This window comes from Entelurus aequoreus, linkage group LG18 (genome assembly GCF_033978785.1).
Source record: "Entelurus aequoreus isolate RoL-2023_Sb linkage group LG18, RoL_Eaeq_v1.1, whole genome shotgun sequence".
In the NCBI taxonomy this organism is placed as follows: Eukaryota; Metazoa; Chordata; class Actinopteri; order Syngnathiformes; family Syngnathidae; genus Entelurus; species Entelurus aequoreus.
Genome location: NC_084748.1, coordinates 40,400,976 through 40,425,629, shown reverse-complemented (window position 1 = coordinate 40,425,629; position 24,654 = coordinate 40,400,976). Strand labels below are relative to the sequence as shown.

The following is a 24,654-nucleotide window of genomic DNA, read 5'->3' as shown; positions in this document are numbered from 1 at the left end:
TGACAACGCGAATGGGAGTGAGCAGAAAGCAGTGCCATACTTCTCCTGGAAAAGTATAAGCACTGAAGTCAACAGTAAGACTGGAGTAAACATCCACTCTTACAGACACACACACACACACAAACTCGGGTTACTTGTAGGCAGAAAGGTAAATCCTTTGTTCTGCTCCTTGTGCTCCCTTCGCTGTAGTAGTAATGTGAATGTTTACTTCAGTGTTCAGGTTGACATTTTCTGCAGGTGGTTCTGACATTGACACACAATAGATGTGATATGAGGCAGAAGAAAAAAATGTCTCCGACACCATCCCAGATAGATGTATTTTCGACTTTCCTCTCCTTCTTGTCTCCTGTCTCCATTTTAACTGTGCATAGCTGAAGAGTTTTTTGTATGTCACACTGGTTGCTTCTTAATGATCATTATTTTGCTGCATAAACGCTACATGTGACTCCCTTATGTGGTACTCGGGTCTGTGGGACCCGTTTTCATTTTTTATTAAAAGAAAAATGATACAGTTAATTAATTTTTCAAACTGAGACTCACTGACTTTGGCTCATTTTCTGTGAAGAACATAAATCAGAATACATATTTAATGACCACACACCATACACCCCCCCTACACTACTACGACTAATAGAAGTGTGGGAATTGATGTTCTGTGTACCACACACACACACACACACACACACACACACACACACACACACACACACACACACACACACACACACACACACACACACACACACACACAGCAGTCCTAGACAGGAGGAGGACAGAGTGTAGGTACACAGAACATCAGAAGGTCAAATGTGCGAGAAAATGAGAGCAGACAGTGTCGACAAATAATGTTGCAACCTCGTGTGGGAACCGCAGGTGCAGAAACACAAAAGAAGAATCCCTGTGGGATGCAGAAACTGGCAGAGAAATTTTCCGTGCAACGTTCATATTGTTGTTACTCAGCCAGCGTTTGTGGGTCTGATGGACTTGTTGCATTTTGTGGCTTTTAATGCCTCACAATCAAACACTTTTATGTTAAAATACTGAACAGATGTTTACCTTATCCCAATAAGGTAAAAATCAAAATACAACTGGTCCATCAGACCCACAAATGCTGGCTAAGTAAGTTGGCCAGCCACTTTTGCCGTCCATATACCGGTAGCATACTTGCCAACCTTGAGACCTCCGATATCGGGAGGCGGGGGGGGGCGGCGTGGTCGGGGGTGGGGGGGCGTGGTTAAGAGGAGAGTATATTTACAGCTAGAATTCACCAACTCAAGTATTTCATATATATATATATTTATTTATTTTATTATACATATATATATATATATATTTATTTTATTATACATATAAATAAAATAAATACTTGAATTTCAGTGGTCCGGAGGCTATCCAGTAGATGGCCTGTTCAACAACTCCGTTCATGATGAGTGTATCGTTTCGGCCACCGTGTTCAATGGAGAAGTCTGTTCTACAAAATGTACAGGCAACGTACATACCCCTTCCCCTTCGAACTGTCCTGGATGAACGGAAATTCTTGTTTCCATTCGTTTTGGAACTTGCAAGCGTATTTCTTCATCTTGCTCGTCGACGGCGTCGCCATGTCTGTAACTTCCTCGTTCTTCTGCTTCGTCTCCTTGTTGTGTGCGCAGTTGTGCACTCTACTCTCTAAAAGCTGTAGATGTTATGACATCATTGGGCAAGCAAGCTGTTTATATTGTGGGAAAGCGGACGTGAGAACAGGCTGTCCCCACTCAGGTCCGCATTGAGCTGGAGGGGGCGTGGCCTCCAGCTCCGGCTGAATACTGGGAGTTTGTCGGGAGAAAATTTCTGCCGGGAGGTTATCGGGAGAGGCGCTGAATACCTGTCGCCTTTATTAGCAGCAGCCGGACAGAGACACGTGAGTGGGAGTTGGAGTTGGAGACAGAGAGGACAAACAGAAACATATTGCTGGAAAGCACACGATACTGGCGTGCATGACAAATAAAACATTTGATTCAAACTGTTGCTCCCGAAGATCTGTCGGCGTCAGGAGAACCCGCCGCAAGAGGGAAACCTCACATATTGGCGCCCAAACAGATCTTTGGGAGCCCGGTAGACAGTTTGAATCAAATGTTTTATTTGTCATGCACGCCAGTATCGTGTGCTTTCCAGCAATATGTTTCTGTTTGTGCTCTCCGTCTCCAACTCCAACTCCCACTCACGTGTCTCTGTCCGGCTGCTGCTAATAAAGGCGACAGGTGATTAGGTAACAAGGCCCAGCTGGGCAATCTACTCACCTGCCGCTGTCTTCGAGGCCGGTGGGCAATATCGGCTGATATTTTTGCTAAACTAATATTTTTATTGGTTATCGGAAAATCTCTAAATAAGAGTGGCACAGGGGTTAGTGCAGTGGTCCCCAACCACCGGGCCGCAGCCCGGTACCGGTCCGTGGATCGATTGGTACCGGGCCGCACAAGGAAAAAAAAATATATATTTTTTTATTTTTATTTTTTTTTATTAAATCAACATCAAAAACACAAGACACACTTACGACTAGTGCACCTACATTATATATCAATATAGATCAATACAGTCTGCAGGGATACAGTCCGTAAGCACACATGATTGTATTTTTTTAATGACAAAAAAAATAAAAAAATTAAATAAACCCCCTCGGTCCGTGGGACAAAATTTCAAGCGTTGACCGATCCGCGGTGCCAAAAAGGTTGGGGACCACTGGATTAGTGTGTCTGTCTCACAATACGAAGGTCCTGGGTTTGATCTGCGGCAGGCCCGCAGGCCACGCCCCCCTCCACAATGACATTTTTAGGGCAATATCGGCTGATATTATTGCTCAACCAATATTTGTATTGGTTATCGGAAAATCTCTAAATAAGGGCAGCACGGCAGCACAGGGGTTAGTGTGTCTGCCTCACAATACGAAGGTCCTGGGTTCGATCCTGCGCTCGGGATCTTTCTGTGTTGAGTTTGCATGTTCTCCCCGTGACTGCGTGACTCCGGCTTCCTCCCACCTCCAAAGACATGCACCTGGGGATAGGTTGATTGGCAACACTAAAAATGGTCCCTAGTGTGTGAATGTGAGTGTGAATGTTGTCTGTCTATCTGTGTTGGCCCTGCGATAATTATTTTGGTTGAAATATGTTTTATTGTAAAGACAATTTAGTGATTACCCTTTGAGTAATAAGAGAAACTTTTTGTCATGGGAAAAGTGTTGAATTCTTCTGGTTGATACATGTTTACTTTAAGCGATGTCTTGATATGACATGTTCACTTCCGATACGAGACCGATAATAGAGACTAGAGTTTGTCTGCAAGTACCGATAATATTCTGATACTATAACAGCAATAATTATAGTCCATACTTTAACTATTTTGTAGTATGGAATGTTAGAAAAGGTTTGGTCAAGTGAAATGTGTCAAACAGAGAGCAATGGTAGGTATGGAAACACTAACCTTGTGGCAAATTATTGCTTTTGAGGTGGAGTGTTAATTTGCATTTTGGTAAAAATAAGCTCATTTTGCAGTAAATTGAACGATGCGGACATGTTTGTTATTGGATGCTTTTTAGTACGCTTCTGCCTTGGAGACTTTGTATGTGTAAATAATATACAACTATAATTATGTGATACGTGTTTATAATGACAAATGTGCTGTTTTAGACTGCAATATTGTTCAATTAGTACAGGGGTGTCCAAACTTTTTCCACTGAGGGCCGCACACTGAAAAATCAAAGCAAGCGGGGGCCATTTTGATATTTTTTATTTTAAAAACCAATACAATATATGTATAAAAAAGATACATTTAGGCCTCCACTCAGGCTTGATCCCAGGGCCCCCAAAAGGTTTTGGTCAAAAAAAATATTACAAATGTGTCATTATTTAGTATTATTATTATTATTATTATTCAAGGTTTAAATCTGTAGATCAACATTAGGTCTATCTGTCAATATTACGCTTTTAAAGACTTAAGTTGTATGCCATTTTTGTCAAGGAAAACCCTGTTTTTTTATGGAAAAAAACACAAAATATGCAATATTTTCCCCCAATAAAATTTTAAAGTGGAATATTTGAGATTATATAATAATTGGAGTCTTAAAAAGGTCAATAACTCATAACCACATTGATTTTAATTCATTATTTTTTTGAGCAATGACACTTAAAAAAAAAAAAAAAGTCCCACTAGAATTATTGGGGATCCAAAAGGGTACTGTTCAGTAAAGTTTAAAAAAATAAATCCAACATTTTTTTTAACTTTTACCACAATAGTCTCAAGATCAACTTCAGATCTATCCGTCAATTATAAGTTTTATTTTTGTTTGTTCAGTTTAGGCCCTTCTTTAAAAAAACATTGTTTTATAAATGGCAACCAAAAAATATGCAACATTTTCCCCCCAAAATATCTCAAAGTGGAATATTTAATGTGAAGTAAATGGAGCCTTGAATAGGTCAATAATTCATAATGACATTGATTTTGATTCATTATTATTTTTTAAAGAAAGAAACAGCCTGCATGGCAGCTTTGTGTTATTAGAGTAAATAATGCAACATTTTCTTGTTACATTTCACCTGTTTGCTCTTTTATACCACTTTTTATGTTTTTTATTTATTTTTTATCGTATTTTTAGAATGTGCCGTGGGGCCGTTGAAAAATTTCCTGCGGGCCGCAAATGGCCCCCGGGCCGCACTTTGGACACCCCTGAATTAGTATATTGGAAATTTTAGATGCAAACATATCTATTATATACATATATATATATATATATATACATATATATATATATATATATATATATATATATATATATATATATATATATATATATATATATATATATATATATATATATATATATATATATTATCTGATGCATTAGCATCAGATATTTTTTTTTTTTTTGCTGTTATCAGATTGGGACACTCCTTGTTTCAAAGAAATCCTGTAAGGGGGGGGAATATACTTAGCATTACGTTACATTTAATAATCGATTCGTAGCACCCCGAATTGAAATATAATTGAATTCTGAGGTGCCTAAGATGACACAACCCTCATGTTTGTAAGTCTTTGTAGCGTCTCCATCATCCAGGTCCTGGTAATGATCTCTGCCCTCGCTCTTCCCAGAACAACACATTCAGGGAAAAAAAACATGCTTAATGAGGTTCTCTGCCATGGGCTCTGGACTTGTAATGACCTTGTAAGCGTGCCCGGTAGCTACTTTAGGCGTTTAAATCAACATTCATAGGTCGGTAGTATACACATCTTTTCCGCACATTCTGTTAACGTTGTGATGAAAGTCTATTGACATGCAACATTATCAGTGCTGTGGTTAATAACACGGCAATTGCTTTTTTTTTTCCTTCTCACGATGTGCACGGTTGGCCTTTAAATCGTATCCGTGCATCTTTTGTAGTTAAGCCATTCCACCTGTAAAGATTTAGATTTATAGTAGGCCATGAAACTCTTGACATTTATTGCTGGATTTTCTTTATAAACTGCACTTTGCACAATAAAAGGTTGCATCATTAGAATTCAGCTCTAATCAGATTAGAAAGAAAACAAAGGTATAAAAAAGAAAACCTATTTAAATGGGTCGTAATAGGATTTGTTTATATATTTAAAATACTTCCTTGTGGTCTACATCACATAAAAGGGTGGTTATTTGGTCAGAACGTTGCATAGATTATGTTTTACAAATCACTTTCTGGGCGGTCTTGTTTACATGTTTTCTCCCCCTCAGCCATTTTGTACTTTTTAGCGCTTCCATGTAGAGTCCACTGACGGATATAAATTAGAACTATACGCTACTTTGTATTAGAAATGCCTACAGCAGAGGATGCATGTGCATGTACGAGCCAGTCTACCATGCAACAAGAGGATAAAGACAAATAAATAGATTAATGACTACACCTTTAGAGCACAATATCAGACTCGCACAAAGCTATTCGGGTAAACTTCTACCATGTATGGAGATATATGCGAACGTCACACTTGGTAAAAACGTCACAAATGGGACAAATTCTAAACAGCTCGTTTGGAGGAAGTATGAAGGAAGGCAACTATGTTTTACAAATTCACTATATTGACTCACATATAATCTTGAAGTGCCATCCCATTCCTAACCCGTAAGGTTTAATATGATGTCGGTCCACCTTTTGCAGCTATTACAGCTTCAACTCTTCTGGGAAGGCTGTCCACAAGGTTGCGGAGTGTGTTTGTAGGAATTTTCCACCATTCTTCCAAAAGTGCATTGGTGAGGTCACACACTGATGTTGGTCGAGAAGGCCTCCGTTCTAATTCATCCCAAAGGTGTTCTATCGGGTTCAGGTCAGGACTCTGTACAGGCCAGTCAAGTTCATCTACACCAGACTCTGTTATCCATGTATTTATGGACCTTGCTTTGTGCACTGGTGCACAGTCATGTTGGAAGACCCCGCTCCAAAACTGTTCCCACAAAGTTGGGAGCCTGGAATTGTCCAAAATGTTTTGGTATCCCGGAGCATTCAAAGTTCGTTTCACTGGAACTAACTCTCCATGCCTAAACGCTTGATTTTATACACCTGTGGCTGGGCCAAGTGATTAGGACACCTGATTCTGATCATTAAATGGGTGGACAAATACTTTTGGCAACATAGTGTATCTTTGCAATGCTTCCATTGTTCGATTTTACATTTTCAGGAGAAATACACTTACCGAAACGTCGGTTTTGCATAATTGGTCATATTTAAGTATTCCACTTAAATGTTATGACTCTTTGGTATAGTTACAAGTGGGCAATACAGCTCCTTAGAAATAACACTATGAAATGTAGTTGTGTCCAGAACTATTTGGATAATAGCCTACCTTAGACTGATTTCAAATAACACAAACAATCTTATTTTAAAAATAGGTTTTTAAAGGATATTTTTATGCTAATGCGGCAACCCATTGCAATTAGAGTTATTTAATAGAGAGTCTTTTAAAAGTATTTGGACAAAGAAATATTGTGATTATAACCATTATTTTGTATTTACCGTATTTTTCGGACTATAAGGCACACTTAAAATCCTTTCATTATCTCAGAACTCGACAGTGTGCCTTATAGCCTAATGTACGGAATACTTTTGGTTGTGCTAACCGACCTCAAAGCTATTTTATTTGGTACATGGTGAAATGATAAGTGGGACCAGTAGATGGCAGTCACACATAAGAAAGACGTGACGGCTGCAATATGATGGCAGTCACACATAAGAGATACGTGTTGACTGCAATATGACTCAGGTAAACAACACCAAAATGTTATATGTTCCATTGAAAATATAGAACATTACACACGGTTCTCAAAAATCTATCAACATGTTTTAGTACGACTTTGGTAAGCTATGAAGCCGCACCGCTTGATGGATTGTACTGTGCTTCAACATACGAGTATTATTATGGTGTGTGTACAAGGTAAGACATATTACCTGCTGTTTTGTTTCGCAATATTATGCAAAAGCAACTTTTTTTACCCTCTGGTACCTGCTGATCTGTATTTGGGATCTGCATAAGTCCTGAAAATTTGCACGCGTCCGCCTTTGTAGTCATCGTCGATAAGTTTCTTCTTCTTCTCTATCTTCTTGTTATGGGACATTCATCCTCTGCTGTTGCCATTTCTAATATAAAGAAGTGTAAAATTCTTACTTCTATCTGTTGGTAAACTCGCCATTAAAGCGCTAAAACATACCGGTGTAGTGAATTTACATTATTCACCCAAGAAACTTTAGTTATTAGAGAGTTCCGGTCCGACGTTTTTTTTCATGGGACACATTTCCGGTGTCGTTATTGCGCTAGTGAGCCACGGATGAGGAGATGCTGCTCCGTTATTGATTGAAGTAAAGTCTGAATGTCATTAAAACAGTTAGCTCCATCTTTTGAGACTTCTTCCACTTCCGTCCTTGCACGCTACACCGCTACAACAAAAATGACGGAGAAAAGACACTTCCGAAGGTGAGCTACGTACTGTAAATAAGACCGCCCAAAAACGGCACATCCTTAAGCGGCTTGAAGATGATCTGTAAAACATAATCTATGCAACATTTTAATAATAATAATAATACCTGGGATTTATATAGCGCTTTTCTAAGTACCCAAAGTCGCTTTACATGTTAAAAACCCATCATTCATTCACACCTGGTGGTGGTAAGCTACTTTCGTAGCCACAGCTGCCCTGGGGTAGATTGACGGAAGCGTGGCTGCCAAATTGCGCCTACGGCCCCTCCGACCACCACCTATCATTCATTCAACATCAACATCCTGCCCAAGGACACAACGGCATTGTAAGAGGCGGGGAGCGAACCTGCAACCCTCAGGTTTCTGACACGGGCGCTCTACCCACTACGCCATGCCGCCCCAAAGAACCACAATCACATTTATGTAGACCACAAGGAAGTGTTTTCAATAATAATAAAAAATATATACAATAATATGACCCCTGTAATGCACCCTATAATCCGGTGCGCCTTTTGTATGAAAATAGACCTGACTAGACCCGCTCATCGGCAGTGCGCCCTATGATCCGGAAAATATGGTACATGTAATACTTTGCTGTCAATGGAGCCATAGTCTTGTAGTCTACTAGTACTTTAAGCAAACTACAAAAGCACTCTGTGATTGAAGACCTCCCAATAGTCCTGAAATCTCGTTTCTTATCCCGTGTCTGACGTTTCCTGAAAGTTGAATCAAAATGTTGCCAAAGCTTTTTGAGTTTAACCGTAATGGAACCGTCGTCTCTGTGGGTGGAGGCGGACCGCTCGTATACACACTTTGAAGTAATCAAGGAGGAATCAAAGCTGAATCAGATCACGAGTCAGTTGAAGACTTCAATGACACTATAGACAGAAATCCCACCACGATGTTCCTTGAGGGTGCGACAAAAGAGGAAATAATCAATATTGTGTCAAATGTAAATCCAAGACCTCAACTGATTGTAACGGAATTGATCTGGAAATTATAAAGAAAATTGGTTATTGAGGATGGTTTTCTCTAAACCCATACATTTCTCTAAATATGGCCAAGGGCACACCTTATTGTGGGTTTCCTGGACATAAATGTTATCTACAGGAGAGAATCCCTCTGCTAAGTATGTTTTTTTGAGTCTTCAGCTTGAAGCGTCCCTCTGTCTCTGGTTTGGATGTCCCGCCTTATGTTGCCTCTGATTGGCCAGTTCGCAATGATTCGTCCTAACCTTAGCCATTTGTGACTCATCATATGAACATCAACCAATCATTTTGGATTTTCTCCGTATGTATGGATGTTCTCATTCATCCAGGTCATTGTAATTGTTCCTTATTTTTTAGGGAGGCCTAGATTCACAGTCTATTTTTTTTCCCTTTGCAGCTTGTAGCTTTGATGAAAGCTACCTCGCTACATGGGTTTAAAATAGCTAAGCTACAGGAATCGCTACTCGTTCAAAAAGTCGTGAGGCTCCCGCCAAGCTACTGGGAAATGTAGTTAAGCTACATGTACTTTGTTAGTGCCCATCACTGGTGACATCACTGACTCTAATACCGTCTTGCATGAGGAACTAACTCATCAAAAAAAAAACGTGTTGTGATTGTCAAAAATCTCTAACAAGACAAACAATAACAGTCACTAATTGCTGAACTTTACAATTATTGACCACCAACGGAAGCTCTCTTCCGGACGTGTAAGAGAGCTAGGAACAAGGGGATTCACTGGATATGATGGTGAGTTTGAACAAACGAGGAAGGAGAGCTCAGTAAACAGCTACGTAAGTATAAAAATAAAAAAAAGAGCTAGTTCCAGGCCAAGGATTATGTAACCTTCCTAACGTGGCGTGTGATCCCTGGCCTGAGATGAGCTGTTGCCACAGAGGGTTCTAGACGTAAGTGGTCTAAGTCAGCGACACAGTGCTGAGGGTCAGCTCATATTTGATCTGTTAGGGATAAAACTCTCCATAGATTCCAGGCATGTGACAAAAGTCTCACTTTTCTCTAATGCGGTTTGCCATCCTGCAACTGACACTAATGCGCATGCTGTTCAAACACGCCACAGTACTATTCTTAAATAAAAGTACAGTACAGATTCAACTGACTTACAAAGAAGTCAGTTGAAGTCAAATACATGCAAATAAAACTTAAATACAGTAAAGTGTGTACATGTGATGCATTACTTCTGACAATGACCTGTCCAACATGTGGCAAGGAGTACAGATTCTGTAGAACATTGTCCCAATCCACCTCTAGAATTGGGAGATGGACATGAAAGTGACCAATTTAACACAGACTGTTAAAAGAAGGGGTGTCCTGATCCCATATTGATGTCAGATAGTAATCCAATACTAGTGGGAAAAAAAACGATATTGAATTTTATCGGACTGCGTCTGAAATCCAATATCTGCAGTCCATTTCAGCAGTGCCCAGATCCAGTATAATACTCGTATGTTGAAGCACATCAAGCGGTGCGGCTTCATCGCTTACCAAAGTCGTACTGAAACATTTTGATAGATTTTTGAGCGCCGTGTGTAATGTTCTATATTTTCAATGGAACATATAACATGTTGGTGTTGTTTACTTGATTCATATTGCCAACATAGTGCAGTCTACACGTATCTCTTATGTTTGACTGCCATCTACTGGTCACACTTATTACACCATGTACCAAATAAATTTGCTTCGAGGTCGGTAAGCAAAACCAGAATTATTCTGTACATTATTTATGCATGTATTTATTTGTTTGGTCCTGTCCAGCTTCTCAGGCAAATCACAGTTGATGTAGATGCCCCATATCGGCTGTACAAATGTATTTTACAAAAGAAGTGTGGGATACTTCTCTTGTTGCCTTATTTGTATTTGACTTTATTCAATGTATTTATATTATCATTTGGTGCAGCCGGGCCGGAGCAGGAGGGGATAGAAAGAGAAAAAAAAAGGAAGACAAAGGGGGAAATTGTGGGGACAAGAGGGGGATAAGACAGAGAGACAAAAACAACTACAACAAACACAACAACAACAGAACAACATCAGCAAATACGTTATGTACAAATATGATAGTAAACACGATAGCAAAGAAGCAGTTAGTGAAATAAATAATAACACAGAAATAACATTGAACATTATCACGCTACAAATGGAGCAATACAAATACCAATACAAATAGCACTATTGATAATGAATAATAACAATAATTTACCTCTATTATCAACAATACAATTGTTTAAATTAGGGATGTCCGATAATGGCTTTTTGCTGATATCCGATATTCCGATATTGTCCAACTCTTTAATTACCGATACCGATATCAACCGATACCGATATCAACCGATATATGCAGTCGTGGAATTAACACATTATTATGCCTAATTTGGACAACCAGGTATGGTGAAGATAAAGTACTTTTTAAAAAAATTAGTAAAATAAGATAAATAAATTTAAAAAAAATTCTTGAATAAAAAAGAAAGTACAACAATATAAAAACAGTTACATAGAAACTAGTAATGAATGAAAATTAGTCAAATTAACTGTTAAAGGTTAGTACTATTCGTGGACCAGCAGCACGCACAATCATGTGTGCTTACGGACTGTATCCCTTGCAGACTGTATTGATATATATTGATATATACTGTAGGAACCAGAATATTAATAACAGAAAGAAACAACCCTTTTGTGTGAATGAGTGTAAATGGGGGAGGGAGGTTTTTTGGGTTGGTGCACTAATTGTAAGTGTATCTTGTGTTTTTTATGTTGATTTAATTAAAAAAAAACAAAAGAAAACAAACAAAAAAAACACGATACTGATAATAAAAAAAACGATACCGATAATTTCCGATATTACATTTTAACGCATATATCGGCCGATAATATCGGCAGGCCGATATTATCGGACATCTCTAGTTTAAATGCAACATTTCATATTGGTAATGATAACTACAAATACAAAATAAAGCAGATAAATGGAGGGGAAGAAAGAGAAGCCAGCTATACTAACCTTGTAGATTGTTATAGTGTTTCATGTGTTACCCAGTTTACCCTAGGGTAACAACGTAAATATATGTTTGATGAAACGTGATTATATGCATGAGTGTATGTAAGTATATGTACTTGTATATGTACAGTATGTGTATATGTATGTTTGTACAGTGAATGTATATGTACAGTATGTGTATATGTATGTTTGTACAGTGAATGTATGTGTATAGGTATGTTTGTACAGTGAATGTATATGTACATGCATGTGTATATGTATGTTTGTACAGTGACAGTATATGTACATGTATGTGTATATGTATGTTTGTACAGTGAATGTGTGTGTGGATGTACAAACTTTGAGTGTGTAGGTATGTACTGTTTTGAGTATGTTTGTGGGAGCGTAGGTAGGTATGTATGTATGTATGTACGTATGAATAATGGTGTGTATGCGAGTATATATGTGTATTTGTATGTACAATATATTTGACTCCTAGTGTGTGCGGGAGCCAGAGTACAGAGTCCGTACATTAGGCGCACCGGGTTATAAGGCGCAGTGTCGAGTTTTGAGGAAAAAAAAACCATTTTAAGTGCGCCTTATAGTCTGGGAAATACGGTACTCTCTTTAGATACATTTATCCTAGAGGGGGGGGGGGGGGGGGTTACCCACATATGCGGTCCTCTCCAAGGTTTCTCATAGTCATTCACATTGACGTCCCACTGGGGTGAGTTTTCCTTGCCCGTATGTGGGCTCTGTACCGAAGATGTCGTTGTGGCTTGTACAGCCCTTTGAGACTCTTGTGATTTAGGGCTATATAAATAAACATTGATTGATTGATTGATTGATTATCCTGTAGTTCCACGTACACAGCTGTAACTCTTCAAGAAGATGATCACAGTGACCTGGTAACCATGGTAACCTAGCTCCACCCTTTTTTCTTTTTAGACAACGTTAGGTATGTTCAGCATTTAGTGTGACCTCCTGAGCAACAAATGGCAGGCTGTTCCAGAAATACGGGTATTGGCGTGTGGTTCTATTCAAGGAGATAACTATGCCTCTGAGAAATTAGTCACAACAATGTAGGTACTTATTATCCGATGTCAATTTGTGTCCACCGATTCACTGAGAAAGTGTAATTATGAGCACTTAGGACAGAAAAAGAGACGTTGCCGACTGACGATGGCTGTCATGCTGTTGCTTCCCACAGACAAACGGCTTTTTCTGTTGCTTGCTGACAGGATCTTGTGACTACAAACTAAACTGAGATTCAAGCTACTGACAAATATAAAAGTAAAACCACGTGTTCACATGGCAATGATGATGATGTGTTTAGGCATGGGTACCTTCCACATTTGTACCTGGAGTCGATACCAGTATTCAACGTCAGTACTTTTGCATATGTTCATGTGTCAATAAATAACAATTGAGGGATTTTTTATTTTTTTTTAACATTTAAGACTGAACTGATTATGCTAACTGTGCCATCCAGTTGTTATATCTTGCTTTCTTACACTTTTTGGGGGCAATTGCAATTTTTTTTGCCGTAGTCAATGCATGCATTTGCAAAAGTGTCAGTATTAGGGGTGTCCCAAACTTTTTCCACTTTATATTGGATATTGGAGCCATGAGTATTGTACGATATTGATATTAATCCAATACGATATCAGCAGGAATTACATTACATACTTGTATTAGTTTGTAGTGTAAATTGTTTGAAAAGGCTTGATTAAGTCAAATTACTCAAAGAACAATGTTCGGTATTATTATACACTAACCTCACGACAGTCTTGCACTGTCTTTAAATTGAAGTGGAGTGGTAATATGTTTTTTTTTGGCATAATAATTCAAGTTAAACCTGCTCGGTGGCCTTGTGGTTACAGCGTCCGCCCTTAGATCGGTAAGTTGTGAGTTCAAACCCCGGTCGAGTCATACCGAAGACTATAAAAATGGAACCCATTACCATTACGCCAACGAGGAATCGTCGAACAAAAAGCTTTATTTGTTTTTAGCGAGCCTCAGACTGGAACTGCAGCTCCAGGAGAAAGAATATGAGCCTGATCACTCTTCTGCTGTCTTCTCGGACCACCGTCCTTAAATACCTTTTACATGAAGACAGTTACTCTACACCTAATCAGTGGCCTAGTGGTTAGAGTGTCCGCCCTGAGATCGGCAAGTTGTGAGTTCAAACCCCGGCCGAGTCATACCAAAGACTATAAAAAAATGGGAGCCATTACCTCCCTGCTTGGCACTCAGCATCAAGGGTTGGAATTGGGTGTTAAATCACCAAAAGGATACCCCTCACCTCCCAGGGGGTAGAAGAAGGGGATGGGTAAAAAAATACAGAGGGTAATTTCACCACACCTAGTTTGTGTGTGACTATCAGTGGTACTTTAACTTTAAGCTCATGATGCAAACACATTTGTTACTGGATACTTTCTAATACGCTTCTGCTTTGGAGACTTTGTATGTGTAAGTAATATGCAACTATTGACAAATGTGCTCTTTTACACTGGAATATTGTTCAATTAAATACATTTATTACATGTTTCTAGCTTGCGTGCTTAGCTGTTGTGTAGCTGCCGCTTACCATGTTTACCTGACTAACATGACTTGACTAACATACAAGAAAATACCAACCTTGTGTCTTTATCGGAGGTCTTGAGACTGCTTACACTGCAGGCCAAATCCGATTTTTTCGAGATCTGATTTTTTTTTTTCCAGCTGACTGTTTACACGCAAGTAAAATGTGATTGTAAACATACTCCAGTGTAAACGCCCAAAGGCCCCAATGTGGCCTCGACGTCACTAGCATGGCCACTTTGACAAAGTGAAAACCAAGGAAGTTGACCGGGAGGAAGTTGCTACCACTACAAAATAAAATAAAAGTAAAAACACCTTCAAAACAAGTGGTTTTTTTTGGGGGGGTGGGAAAGTAAATTTAAGTAATATTCATGTATGAATGGATGTATATAGTGTAGGGTTGTACAGCATACCGGTATTAGTATAGTACCACGATATTAATTAATCAGATTTGGTACTATACCGCCTCTAAAAAGTACCGGTCCGATACTACTATGATCACATCAATATTTTTTGGCATCACATCTTCTTTTTTTTTAATATTATGTTTATAAACTCAGGAAATATGTCCCTGGACAACTGAGGACTTTGAATATGACCAATGATCCTGTAACTACTTGGTACCGGATTGATTTATAATGGACTTTGCATCAGTCCATTTTAGATGAGCGAAGCCGGCGGCGTTTCTGGGTGTTGTTGATAAATGGATTTCGCTTTGCATAGTAGAGTTTTAACTCGTACTTACAGATGTAGCGACCAACTGTAGTTACTGACAGTGGGTTTCTGAAGTGTTCCTGAGCCCATGTGGTGATATCCTTTACACACTGATGTCGCTTTTTGATGCAGTACCAGCTGAGGGATCGAAGGTCCAGAGTATCATTGCTACCGTGCAGGGATTTCTCCAGATTCTCTGAACCTTTTGATGATATTACGGACCGTAGATGGTGAAATCCCTAAATTCCTTGCGATAGCTGGTTGAGAAATGTTGTTCTTAAACTATTCGACAATTTGCTCACGCATTTGTTGACAAAGTGGTGACCCTCGCCCCATCCTTGTTTGTGAATGACTGAGCATTTCATGGAAGCTGCTTTTTTACCCAAACATGGCACCCACCTGTTCCCAATTAGCCTGTTCACCTGTGGGATGTTCCAAATAAGTGTACTTTCTCAGTCTCAGGATTTCACCATCTATGGTCTGTAATATCATCAAAAGGTTCAGAGAATCTGGAGAAATCACTGCACGTAAGCAGCAAGGCTGAAAACCAACATTGTACGCCCGTGACCTTCGATCCCTCAGGCGGTACTGTATCAAAAACTGACATCAGTGTGTAAAGGATATCACCACATGGGCTTAGGACCACTTCAGAAAACCACTGTCAGTAACTACAGTTTGTCGCTACAGCTGTAAGTGCAAGTGCAAAGCTACAGACATTTATCAACAACACCCAGAAATGATCGCCCGAGCTCATCTAAGATGGACTGATGCAAATTTTAAATGTGTTCTGTGGTCTGACGAGTCCACGTTTCATTTCAAATTGTTTTTGGAAACTGTGGACGTCTATACTTAAAAACATGCATGCTAGGCTAAATTAGAGTCTTGAAACCAACCAAATGTGTCTGACCCTAATGAGGGAAAAATGGTGTTGAAAATAAATGAATGAATGAATAAATAAATGCATTATTTTGTGCCTTCCAGGTGGCAGGCATTAGAGGCATGTTGATCGCCAACCAACGGCAAGACAACCAAGTGAAGACCCTCATCACCTACAACAAAGGCAGGGATTGGAGGCTTCTGCAAGCTCCTGCAACTGACCTGGATGGAACTGAAATCCACTGCATTCTGGTGAGACACCTTGACTTTGACATTCTGTGTGATGTTTTGCTTCTCTTTATGTTTTGAATGATTGCCGTCACTAAGCACAAAATGCAAGCAGCAGGCTCTTTGTAATCAATTATTAACCATGGCAAACCTATTTCACAAACCCTTGCGACTACCTGTGTGGGATGCATCCCAGAGGAAACACTCAATGGTTGGTTATTAATTGTTTATTGTACACTATTATTTATGAAATCAGTCTACCGCTGGTGCGATACCACAAATTTTATTTGCGACCCTATACCGAGTAAAATTCAGGCTGGTATCACCGCTACCGATCCAATATTGATACTTTGTGCAAATACTGTATATCATACATGAGGACTTTGAATATGACCAATGTATGATCCTGTAACGACTTGGTATCGGATTGATACCCAAATTTGTGGTATCATCCAAAACTAAGGTAAAGTATCAAACAACAGAAGAATAAGTGATTATTACATTTTAACAGAAGTGTAGATAAAACATGTTAAAAGAGAAAATAAGCAGATATTAAGAGTAAATGAACAGGTGGTTCATAATTCATTTTCTACCACTTGTCCTTAGGGATGATGTTTGATAAGGAATTATCGAGCTCGAGCCTATTATCGAATCCTCTTATCGAACCGATTCCTTATCGATTCTCTTATCGAGTCCAGATAGGTTGTTGTATATGGAAAAAAAACACACAATATTTGGTTTAACAAAAGCTCACTTTTATTATATAATAGAAAAATAAAATCTAATAAATAAATAAATATTGACTGTTACCCACCTAAAAAAATAAAATAAAATAAATAAATATTGACTGTTGTTACCCAAAGTATATTAAGTGGGATTTTTCAGAGAAACAAATATATACAGTAACACAAAAACAACCTGTCTCTGTGATCACTATAGGTGTATAAATAATAATATAGTGTTAAATAAAATCAGTCCCTTGGGCACAAAACTGAAAATAATACAGCTCTCCAAAAAGTGCACTTCTGCTGCTATTTGACATAACTGTTTGTTATGATGCTTTGACATTTTTGCACTTTATTTCTTTATTGAAAGAAAATTCTATGAAGAGAAAAGTTCTTTGCAAATGTGGTTAAAATGCTAAAAAAATGAAAAGTTAAAGCTAAAAAAGAAATACACTTTATTGAGTTAACATTATTTCTTTATAGTGGGAAAAATGTTATGAGCTAGAGAATATAACAACTACACTACCCAGCATGCAACGGGAGTTACGAGCATGCGCGGTAGCCCCGAAAAGTGTTGCATGTTGCCACGCTGTGAAAGTAAACGTCAAGAACTCAGCCAACACGCCTCGTCTGCATCATTTATAATTAGACAGACAACACATATACAGTGTGATTTTGTTTTGTTTACAAGGAAAGAAAAACAAAAGTTAAAAAAGGGAGATATGTTGTATATATATGTATGTGCTGCGGTTGTTTTAAGAACGTTGCGACAGCTGCCGTAAAGGAGGTGCGTTGCTAGCCTGGTTGCTATGTTTCCGGTTGGTCGTAAAAGTGTTCGTCATGTGTTTTACCCTGCTAAAATCTCTCAGTAAAGTTATTCGATGGATTATAGCTTTTGTTTTGAACTTTATTACACCTTGGAGCGCTTTTTCCCGTCCATTGTTTTCCTGCTTTCGCTATCTGCGCCTAATGACTGAGCTACGTGACGTCAATTCTTGTGATGTCCCACGGAGCATTTCTGGTCGGGACGGGATTCGAATAAAGAATCAACTCTTTTCCTTTACTATAGTGGTCTCCATAACGGGTACCGGTTCTCAAAAAGGGATTCGAGTCCGAGGACTCGGTTCTTTTCTTATCAAACAACCGGGAAAACCGGTTTCGAGTATCATCCCTACTTGTCCTTAATAATTATGACAAAATAATAGAAAGGAAAATGACACAATATGTTACTGCATAGGTCAGCAGACTAAATTAGGAGTCTTTTTTTGCTTACTTACTATTAAAAGACAAGTTTTCTTGTATGTTCACTATTTTATTTAAGGACAAAATTGCAATAATAAACATATGTTTAATGTACCGTAAGATTTTTTGTTGAAATAAAACCAATAATTAAAAAAAATGTGGTCCCCTTTATTTAGAAAAGTATCGACAAGTACCGAAAAGTATCAAAATCATTTTGGCACCAAATTATTGGTATCGGGACAACACTAATGCATATGTTAATGTATTCAGTACAAATGAATTCATTCACTTTCTTTATTCCTTCATGGATCTAAAATTTACCGCTGCCGGAATTTTTTTTCTATATTTTTATTGCAATATTTTTAGAATGTGTTTGTTCTATTTTTGGCCAAAGTAAGACAAAGAAAACAATCTGAAGTTATCTTTATTTTTTTTAGTTTTCATGCCATGATTTTAATAGTCCGGCTCGCGTGTGCACAGATTTTCCTCCATGCGGCCCCTGTGCTAAAATGAGTTTGACACCCCTGCTCTACACTGCATTCCTGTTAATAATATACATGATCTCGAATAACTAAAGTATTGATATTTTTGATTTAAGAACCGATATTAAGCATAAAGATTTGGTATCTGTGCTATCGATATTATAGTATCGATCGGCACATAACTATCTACCGCAGTAGAGGCTGCTTGTCCTTTAGTTGTTTGGCATTTGTGCATTAATATAATTAAATACTATCAGCCATCAAACTAATAATTGGGATATGTAACTGGGTTTTGCTTTTTTAATTTCACATTTATTAAAAGCAGAAACAATAAACAAATAGCTCACTACTTATAGTGTTCTACTAAGCTGCTAAGCTGGAATCTACCAATATTTTGTATTAATGTTTAGCCCTGGCTGCTCCCTGGTAATTACTATTTCATATCAGAACAAATTAACTACGAGTTCCATTTGATTGAATAAACCAATTTAGTTTTAATTAATTTGGATTTCACTTTGCAGTCCTGCTACCCTTGATGCACTTACAGGAGAACATTCAGTGAAAAGTTCAATTAAGTTCTGTAAATGCATGTTCTTCTTTTGTGTCCTGATAACATAGAGATGCAACTTTAATTCAAAGAGCGAACAAAGTCTCTTTCTTGGGCTGCAGTAACATATTTCAGACATGTACGCTCAAAGTACTGGTTGTGTTACTCTCTCTTGAGACGCTTCAATAAAGTACTTGGTAATTTCCTGCTCATAGCTGGTTACTCAGTGCTGTACAGTAACGTGGTTTTAGCTACAGTCATGGTCGAAAGTTTACAAACACTTGTAAAGAACATAATGTCATGGCTGTCTTGAGTTTCCAATCATTTCTACAAGTCTTATTTTTTAGTGATAGAGTGATTGGAGCACATACTTGTTGGTCACAAAAAAACATTCATGAAGTTTGGTTCAATATGAATTTATTATGGGTCTACTGAAAATGTGAGAAAATCTGCTGGGTCAAAAGTATACATACAGCAATGTTAATATTTGGTTACATGTCCCTTGGCAAGTTTCACTGCAATAAGGTAGTTATAACACTGAACGCCCTCAGGAAGAGGTGCTTTAAGACATGGCAAGCTAGCTAGCGGCGAACGTCCAATCGCAGTCGGCGGTGTTTTAGCTACTTCTAAATCACTAATCCTCGCCTCCATGGTGACAAATAAAATATGTTTCTTACAAGTATCATCCCTGCAGGACGAGAAATAGCTAAACATGTCTCACTTGACTGTGCCGATGAAATTCTGTCTTGTGCAGCCTTTTGAGACACTTGTGATTTAGAGCTATATAAATAAACATTGATTGATTGATTGATTGACTATACACACACCATAGCTCATACTTGCCAACCTTGAGACCTCCAATATCGGGAGGTGTGTGGGGGGGGGGGGGGGGGGGGGCGTGGTCGGGGTGCGGGCGTGTTTGTGGCGGGGGGCGTGGTTGGGGCGTGGCTAAAGGTGTGGTTAAGAGGAGAGTATATTTACAGCTAGAATTCACCAAATCAAGTATTGCATATATATATATATATATATATATATATATATATATATATATATATATATATATATATATATATATATATATATAGATATATATATATATATATATGTATGTATATATATATATATATATATATATATATATATATATGTATGTATATATATATATATATATATATATATATATATATATATATATATATATATATATATATATATATATATGTATGTATGAAATACTTGACTTTCAGTGAATTCTTGCTATATATATATTTTTTATTTTTTTATTTTTTTAAATTTATTTTATTAAACATAAATAAAAGACATACTTGAATTTCAGTGTTCTGCAAGCTATCCAGTATATGGCAGTATTGTCCTGTTTAAGAGTGTCACAACATTGCTGTTTACGGCAGACAAACTGCTTTACGGTAGACTAAACGTGACTGCTGTTGTTGTGTGTTGTTACCGCGCTGGGAGGACGTTAATGAAACTGCCTAACAATAAACCCACATAAGAAACCAAGAACTCTCTCTCCTTGTTGTGCACTCTACTCTCTAAAAGCCGTAGATGTTATGACGTCATTGGGCAGGCAAGCTGTTTATATTGTGGGAAAGCGGACGTGAGAACGGCTGTCCCCACTCAGGTCCGCATTGAGGTGGAGGGGGCGTGGCCTCCAGCTCCGGCTGAATACCGGGAGTTTGTTGGGAGAAAATCTCTGCCGGGAGAGGTTGTCGGGAGAGGCGCTGAATACCGGGATTCTCCCGCTAAAAACGGGAGGGTTGGCAAGTATGCCATAGCAGGATACGATACTTAACCCATAACAGCAAGCTAGCACCCTGAATGTAAACAAATGGTGGATCTACACCTGACATCCACTGTAATGATACCAAGTACAATAGCGTATCTAGTCCATTCTACTAAGATTGCATTGATATTTTTTATCGTCACAAAATATTTTTTCCTTTTTTAAAAAAATTCATATTATGTTTATAAACTCAGGAAATATGTCCCTGGACACATGAGGACTTTGAATATGACCAATGTATGATCCTGTAACTACTTGGTATCAGATTGATACGCAAATCTGTGGTATCATCCGAAACTAATGTAAAGTATCAAACAACAGAAGTGTACGTGATTATTACATTTGAACAGAAGTGTAGATAGAACATGTTAAAATACAAAGTAAGCAGATATTAACAGTATATTTCCAACAGAACAACACTCGTGATGTGTGGAAAGGCAGGAAAACCATCACAGGCTTCAACAACAAAGCCAAACTGCTTGATGGGGGTGTAGATAGAGCCAACGAGCTGAATTTGTTTTTCAATAGATTTAGCAATGCACCCCTTACTGGCCCTCCCCCCACTACTCGGGGGGGGAGGGGGGGGCGTGGCGAAGTTGGTAGAGTGGCCGTGCCAGCAATCGGACTGTTGCTGGTTACTGGGGTTCAATCTCCACCTTCTACCATCCTAGTCACGTCCGTTGTGTCCTTGGGCAAGACACTTCACCCTTGCTCCTGATGGGTGCTGTTTAGCGCCTTGCATGGCATCTCCCGCCGTCAGTGTGTGAATGGGTGAATGTGGAAATACTGTCAAAGCGCTTTGAGTACCTTGAAGGTAGAAAAGCGCTATACAAGTATAACCCATTTGTCATTTATTTATTTATTTACTCCTGTCCTCCCACCTCCCCTGAACATCAATACACAAACTCATTCGCTGTTACCTGCCACCGCTGTTTCTTATCCCCCCACTTCCACCCCCACTGAGAAAGCCAGCCCGGTGTGTCTGACACCTGGACATGTGAGACAACAGCTGGAGGGAGTCAACGCAGCCAAGTCAGCAGGCCCTGACCGAGTCAACCCCTGGGTCCTGGAGACTTGTGCTGCTCTGTTGACTGAAATCCTGCACTTCATCTTCAACCTGAGTCTGAAGTTAGAACGGATACCAGCACTATGGAAAACATCCTGCATAGAAGCCCATCCCATCGGGCTTGAATGACTTCGGACCTGTTGCCCTGACGTCCCTTGTCATGAAGGTCCTCGAGAAACTTGTGCTGGATCAGCTGAGACCCCTGGTGGCTCCTTCCCTGGATCCTCTAGAGTTTGCATATGAGTCCCATGTAGAAGTAGTCGATGCTGTTATCTACCTGCTGCATTATGCTCACTCTCACCTGGATGGTGGGAAGGGCACTGTGAGGATCATGTTATTTGATTTCTCTAGTGCCTTTAACACCATGCAGACAATTCTGATGAGTGACAAGTTGCTCAGGATGGGTGTCAGTTCATCCATTGTCTCCAGGATCACTGATTACTTGTCTGACAGGCCCCAGTGTGTGCGACTGGGGAGCTCCCTGTTGGATACTGTGGTCAGTGGTGTAGGTGCTCCACCCTGTACACCTCAGACCTCCAGTATAGTTCCAGGTCCTGCCACCTGCAGAAATACTCTGACGCCTCTGCTGTGGTCGGGTGTATCAGAGAAGGACAGGAATCCTACAGGAAACTGATCGCTGACTTTGTGGAGTGGTCTCAGGTCCTTAATGTGGACAAGACCAAGGAGCTGGTCATCGACTTCAGGAAGAGAAGGACCCCGGTGGAGCCCATCAAGATCCAGGGCTGGGAGGTGGCAGTAGTGGGGCAGTACAAGTACCTGGGAGTCCACTTGAACAGCAGACTGGACTGGATGGACAACTGCAAAGCTGTTTACAAGAAGGGCATGAGCAGACTCTTTTTCCTGAGGAAGCTTAGGTCCTTTAATGTGTGCAGCAATCTGTTGAAAATCTTTTATCAGTCTGTTGTGGCCAGTGCCCTGTACTTTGCAGTAGTTTTTTGGGGGAGCAGCCCCAGTAAAAGGGACTCAAACCGGATTGACAAACTGATCCGGAAAGCCGGCCAAACTATTGGCACGCAGTTGGAGGCGTTTGTGTCAGTGAGGGACAGGAGGACACTGGACAAACTGCTCGCCATCATGGACAATCCCGCCCACCCACTCCACCTGACAATTGAGGGACAGCGGAGCTCACACTCCAACAGGCTCCTTCAGCTTCATTCCACAGTGTTCGATTCAAGAATTCCTTCATTCCGCACTCCACCCAGCTGTATAATCACTCGCCATACAGCAATAGATGATATCTGTCTATTACCTGGCCCCTTCTATGTTAGCTACTTCTCTTTGTTTTTAATGTTTATTTTCTATTTTCTGCTGGATTTACTCTCTATTTTATGCTGCAGCTGTCACATATACTGTAATATTGTACATGGTAATTGTTATATATTGTATATATGATATAGACATAATATAATATAATATATCAGTATATATAATATACTGTACATATATTATGTAAATATTACGTATATATGTTATGTTTTATATTGCTATATTTAGTCTATTTATACCTGCATTGTCCTTTCCATCCTTACACTTTCCATCATTGTAACTGAGCTACTGTGTGGAACAATTTCCCTTGTGGATCATTAAAGTTTGTCTAAGTCTAACAATAAATGAACAAGTAGATTGATAATTCATTTTTTACCACTTGTCCTTAACAATGTTGACAAAATAATAGAATGATAAATGACACAAAATGTTACTTCATATATCAGCAGACAAATTAGGAGCCTTTGTTTGTTTACTTACTAATAAAATAAAAGTTGTCTATTATGTTCACTATTTTATTTAAGGACTAAATTGCAATAAGAAACAGATGTTTAATGTACCGTAAGATTTTTTGTTAAAATAAAGCCAATAATGCCATTTATTTTTGTTCCCCCTTATTTAGAGAAATACCGAAAAGTATCGAAATACATTTTGGTACCGGTACTAAAATATTGGTATCGGAACAACACTAATGTAAACACATGAGCTCTGCATACTGGATGCTATATAGAAGTGCTAGAGTCTGGCATTGACCGCCCATATTGGAGTGCTAGTATCAGAACATTTTAGATGCAGTCTGCTTTAATCTGAGACTGTTTTTGCCTAGTTTTTTTTAGCTGATTTTGGAGTGGTGTCAAGATTAGATCAGGACATGCCTAATAGTTATAAATGTATATTGTAAAGTGTTATTTTTTTTCCAGTAAATTTGCTCTCTGGTATCTCAGATCCAAATGTTCATGTGTTCTGGTCTTGTTTCACAGCCTTTCTGTTCACTCCATCTTCAACTGCAAAGTTCAGAGAACCCCTACTTGTCAGGGGCAATCTCCACCAAAATCTCTGCACCAGGGATCATTGTTGCTACAGGTAAGTCACAAGTCAACTTTGGCTCCATTTTATAAAACAAAAAAACCCAATACCAGTGAAGTTGGCACGTTGTGTAAATC

General features: G+C 39.0%; 1 protein-coding gene across 4 annotated transcripts in view; it reads left to right on the top strand.

Annotated features, from left to right (window-relative positions):
- Window positions 1-24,654, top strand: part of sorcs3a (sortilin related VPS10 domain containing receptor 3a) — a 712,571-nt gene that overhangs the window by 537,054 nt on the left and 150,863 nt on the right. For all 4 annotated transcript variants that reach the window (XM_062027155.1, XM_062027158.1, XM_062027156.1 and 1 more), the window contains exons 10-11: window positions 16,219-16,365; window positions 24,472-24,574. In XM_062027155.1, the coding sequence (XP_061883139.1) occupies window positions 16,219-16,365; window positions 24,472-24,574 (250 nt within the window). The remainder of the gene's footprint in view (window positions 1-16,218; window positions 16,366-24,471; window positions 24,575-24,654) is intronic.